This window comes from Ammodytes marinus (genome assembly GCF_949987685.1).
Source record: "Ammodytes marinus genome assembly, chromosome: 11".
NCBI lineage: Eukaryota > Metazoa > Chordata > Actinopteri > Uranoscopiformes > Ammodytidae > Ammodytes > Ammodytes marinus.
This window is the reverse complement of record NC_137215.1, coordinates 5,543,839-5,549,237: the sequence shown is the minus strand read 5'-3', so window position 1 is coordinate 5,549,237 and position 5,399 is coordinate 5,543,839. Positions and strand designations below refer to the sequence as shown.

At 42.1% G+C, this 5,399-nt stretch overlaps 1 protein-coding gene across 1 annotated transcript in view; it reads right to left on the bottom strand.

The window, feature by feature from the left end:
* Nucleotides 1-705: 705 nt before the first annotated feature.
* Nucleotides 706-5,399, bottom strand: part of golga7bb (golgin A7 family, member Bb) — a gene marked incomplete at both ends in the record, with an annotated part of 18,674 nt that continues 13,980 nt past the window's right edge. The window contains 2 exons of the mRNA XM_080036440.1: nucleotides 706-795; nucleotides 3,571-3,672. Of these exons, the coding sequence (XP_079892566.1) occupies nucleotides 706-795; nucleotides 3,571-3,672 (192 nt within the window). The remainder of the gene's footprint in view (nucleotides 796-3,570; nucleotides 3,673-5,399) is intronic.

The window sequence follows — 5,399 nt, the reverse complement described above, 5'->3', positions numbered from 1 at the left end:
ATGTGATGGAATGAGGGGGAAAGTAAATGGAACAATTGTCAAAAGAATGAAAAATTGAGAAATTATGACTATTTTGGTTTGGATAGCTAGCTTGTTGGGAGAGTAAAGGATATTCCCTCACAGACACTTTGAATGTTGGCTTCTACATGAGTGTCTACTGCCTATGTGTGTGTGTGTGTGTGTGTGTGTGTGTGTGTGTGTGTGTGTGTGTGTGGGGGTCCTGTTGTACTTGTGTTTCCCTACTGGGAGGGATATGCGGAAAGATACATAAAGAAAAAAAATAATTCCCAAAAAGTTTGTGTTTGTGTAAGCCAGCTCCTGTTCTCGAGATGGCAGAGACAGAGTGTGTGTGTGTGTGTGTATGTGTGTACGTGTGTGTGTGTATGTGTGTACGTGTGTGTGTGTGTGTATTTGTGTGTGTGTCTGTGTGTCTGTGTATGTGCGTGTGTGTGTGTGTGTGTAGGTGTGTGTGCGAGTGTATGTGTGTGTGTGTTTGTGTATGTGTGTGTATGTGCCTATGTGTTTGCGTGTGTGTCTTTTTGTGTGTGTGTGTGTATGTGTGTCTCTGTGTCTGTATTCTGTTGACCAACACTCCCCTGGTCTTTAGAACCTGGTGCTCTCATGTTTCAGCATGCGGATGTTGGTGTGTGTTCCGCTGTCTCTCTGGTGGTGGTGGAACCCGTAGCCCTGGCGCTGACCCTCCAGTCACCGGGCGCCGCTGCCCGCCGACGACACACTGCTGCTGGGGGACGAGCTGCCCGCAGAGCCCCGGTCCTCAAACACACTGATCTCCAGCTGGATGGAAGAATGTCAAGGATCCATAAAGACTCATCCAGGGCTGATACATTTTAAAGATATATTTTTTTTGGGCATTTTTATGCTTTTATTGATAGTGTAGAGACAGAGTTGAAATGGGGCAGAGAGGGGAGTGACATGCAGAGAACGGCCGCGGGCTGGAATCGAACCCGGGTCCGCTGCTGGCCGAGGCCCATGGGGGGGGGGACGCCCTACCAACTGAGCTAAGGGCGCCCCCCCATGAGTTGATACATTTTTAACACCATTTATTTATAACTTTCTAACTCAATTACTGAATGTCAGGTCAGGTGTGTGTAAAAGCCTCTGCAAAGCCTGGTCTAAATGAGTTAAACATGTTTGTATTATATCAAAAGTTGGGTGTCAAAAAATCTGGTCATAAATAAATGTTCATTAATTTTATAAAGCTTAGTAACTTAGTTTTGTTTTACTGTCTAGAGCATTTGACAGGACGGTGAGGTCGTGGCCGTATCAATTGGTTCAAAGTACTTCATGTGTCATAAGAACCAAAGCATAGTCCACCAAATTTCTGTTAAGTTTATCAGACTTTAAAAAGAATATCTTCAATAAGGATTACTTGTTCTTAAACCATTTCAGATGCTCACTATCAGGCAACTAATCCCCCATATTACATATTTAGAAGGATTTGGTGTATTTGGGTTTTACAGGGGCTTAAGTGTGTTGTAAATACAGGGTCCAGATCAAGAAAGCATCGGAGGCCAACAGACTAAACATTTCTGCACAGCTCACACTGCATTTCTCATCCCGGAGTGTTGTCATGTAGGTGGGGGTGATCTGGGATGAGGTGTGCTCATGAGAGATTTCTACTTGGACACACACACACACACACACACACACACACACACACACCTCTCCGATATATATCCTGTTGCCGTCTCCAAGGTGATCCTAATCCTATCCCATTGTGTTTTTGGCTGAGATGGACTCAAACATGTCAGTGAAGGGTCGTAGCATCTGGAACAGCTCATGACAATGTATTAATAAATGCTCAAAACTAAACCAGGGGATTCACCTACTGAATAGGGGCTATTGCGGTGAAGGGAACTCCCCCCCCCCCTCTGCCGTGTTACAGGGTGGCTCGATAGCGCCGTGTGTGGCATAGCAACACAGTTTAGAGGTATCCCTTAGCGTTTGAATCAGATGCAGGAGGCTTTCAACTAATTTGAATGTGATCTCATCCTCGGCGATATTTGGCGCTCATAGTAAATGCTCAAGATGTTCAATCACTTCAGGGTTCACGCCTGCCACCAGTAGTGTTCTCCTTACTGTCATTTTTTTTTTTTACGTTAGCGGAGATTTCTCAATAATATCTGCAACATTTTCTCGACACATAAGAAACCAGTGTGTTCATAAGACGCTGAGGAAGATTCTTGAGCTTACGAAACTGGCGGGAAACGGTTCTATGCTGACCAAGCGTTGTTGTTTGGCGCTGGGAGAGAGACTGTGTTGGGAGGAGATAGCTTCCATATACTTATGGAGGTTTAGGCTTAGCAATCGTGCCAACAAAGAAAAAGTTGAGAATGAGTTTGCTAACTAGCCCTCACAAACAGGGAATGTATTGTATAGAAGTGTACTGACTAAGATAAAGTGATACAGCATATTATTTTGAGGACAAGGTTACCTGTGCAAAGAAAGCCACGACATCACACGCCCATTTACACCTAAGGAGGCTGCTGATTCATCCTATCAACCTGTTCTTATTTCACCTTTCGTTTTCAAAGGACATTTGACAGGGCCTGCATCAATGCTTTTTTTCAGCCCTGCCCTGCTTCAGATTTCCTCCTGGGGACAGCTGGGGAACATTTGGTCATGGGACAGCTCCTCTGCAGCAGCTGGGGTTTGAGTGCTTTGTTCAAGGACACCGCAATGGTCATTTATGCAGATGATGATGACGAGATTTCTCATTCATTTGTCCAACGCAGATGTTCCTAGCAGTTCCAGTGATTATAACTAGTGACCTACCACTTATTTTTATATATTTTATATATTTTTGGGGCACTTATATGCTTTATTAGACAGCTTTGAAGAGACAGAGATGAAATGATGCAGAGAGGGGAATGACATGCAGAGAACGACCACGAGCCGGACTCAAACCTGTGGTCTACTACTTCTGAGGACTGAGCCTCTATTGGGGGGGGGGGGGGGGGGGGATTTCTAAGTTGAAATCTCTTGTAAGAAATCAACTGGCAAAGTTTCATGATGATATCTTTAAGTTAAAAATTCTTCTCTATTCACCTGCAGTGTCTCGCTTTAAAACAAACGCTCAAACTATGAAAATAAGACCAACGTTGTGATAAAGTTGTGATTTTTCTTTGATATACAGTACAATAATACAGTGAAACTCGAAAAATTTGAATATCGTGCAAAAGTTCATTTATTTCAGTAATTCAACTTAAAAGGTGAAACTAATATATTATATAGACTCATTACATGCAAAGTGCGATATTTCAAGCCTTTATTTGTTATAGTTTTGATTATTATGGCTTACAGCTTATGAAAACCCCAAATTCAAAATCTCAGAAAATTGGAATATTACATGAAATCAATAAAAAGGGGATTTTAAATACAGTAATGTCAGCCCTTTATAAAGTATAATCATCCATATGTACTCAGTACTTGGTTTGGGCCCCTTTTGCATGAATTATTGCCTCAATTCTAATTAATTTTCCATGATATTCTAACAATATGAGTTTCACCTGTATACAGTATGTAATGGCAGACTGAGGGAAAGGATACGACCCTCATGCCCCTCTCTATGGGGTCAGTGAGCAGCAGACCTCGGGGAGCGTAGATCTTCTCATTCTGCTCCTGGATGTAGCCGGAGATCTTCTTCAGAACCTGGGACACAACAGAGGAAAGGTGAGGGGTTACTATAGGACAGACAGAGAGACAGACGGACAGACAGACAGACAGACAGACAGACAGACAGACAGACAGACAGACAGACAGACAGACAGACAGACAGACAGACAGACAGACAGACAGACAGACAGACAGAGGTACACTTGGAACTCATTGAAATAATTGAGGATGATTATATTTTACTTTATAATTTATCTTAAAGGTGCTCAGAGGAACTTTCAGTTTGTTTTAATTCTTGCACCCCCTTTGGACAAAAGCGGTAGTGTTTTTACTACGCCAGCTGTTGTTCTTGGGTTAGCTTACCGATGACAAAGGCATTAAGAAAAAAACGTAATAAAAAATAGCATTCTTTGCACTGATGGTCTTGTTTGCTCTTACATGTTATATATGATCATCAGAGGAAAAATGAGACTGTTTCAGAAATATTTAAAAAGTGTGCAGGTACTTTAAAAGAGGCTTAACATATGCTGCTCTGATAATCTTTTCTTTTGGATGGAAAAAATAAATTAATGGAAGAAATTACTTTTTTCAATTCTTCGGTGCGTAGTCATAAACATCATAATACCGACTCTCTCTCTCTCTCTCTCTCTTTCTCTCTCTCTCTCGGTCACATTGCAAATCCTTATTTTCCCCCAAACCTTATAATCTAAACTAAAACCTAATTCCATTATGCTCTCAGTATATAACAGTTCTTTTTTTGTATATTGGTCCCAAGCCACTCCAGTCAACCGAGGGAGTATGAATTGAATTACTTTAAAAATTGACGAGCCAGAGCTATTTTATTTTTTCAGTTTCTTTTTGAAGTTTTCCACCGTTGGAATGCTTTCGTTCGTATAATTCCAAAGATGGCTCCTCCTAAATGTCATGCCTTTGGTTTAACTGTCGGGGCAATTTGGAAACACTCTAAAACTTGCGAGGTGGACAGTTTATTTGGATTGCATTTGGCACTGGGGCTCATTTCTCAGTTTTGCAAGTTGAGTATTGCATCAACCCACACAGAGCAGCAGTGGAGTGAAGCTGAGCACTAAGTTCAGACCACGCTAGGTTGGCACACACACATTCAAACAAGCAATAGCCCGTATACATTCTCCCTACACACACACACACACACACACACACACACACACACACACACACACACACACACACACACACACACACACACACACACACACACACACACACACACACACACACACACACACACACACACACACACACACACACACACACACACACACACACACACACACACACACACAAAGCCCCGGGCACTAGAAGAAAACTGTTTATGAAAACTTTAAGCATTGCACATTATTAGCTCTAAGTAGCCTCATTAGAGAGGCTTATTCAGCCTGGGCTCTATGCCTCTGTGGACACCAACAATGCTGCTGCGCCATGCCTCTGCTAACCTCTGCCTAACCATGTCAACCAGCTGGGCAGCGCTCCACTGGCCCTCATGTACACTGGGCAAGCTGTCACCATAGCACTCGAGAAATGGTGCTGTAATCTTTTAGCTTATCTGTGTGTCTGTCTGTGCTAAAACAACATACATTTGTATCACTTAAAGCAAAGAATGACAGGATGACATGTTGTTTATTAATGTACTGTATGTCAAAGGAAAAACATAACTTTATTACAACTTTTGACTTATTCTTATATAGTTTGAGAATTTTTTTTAAGATAATCAAGAGGCTCAGATA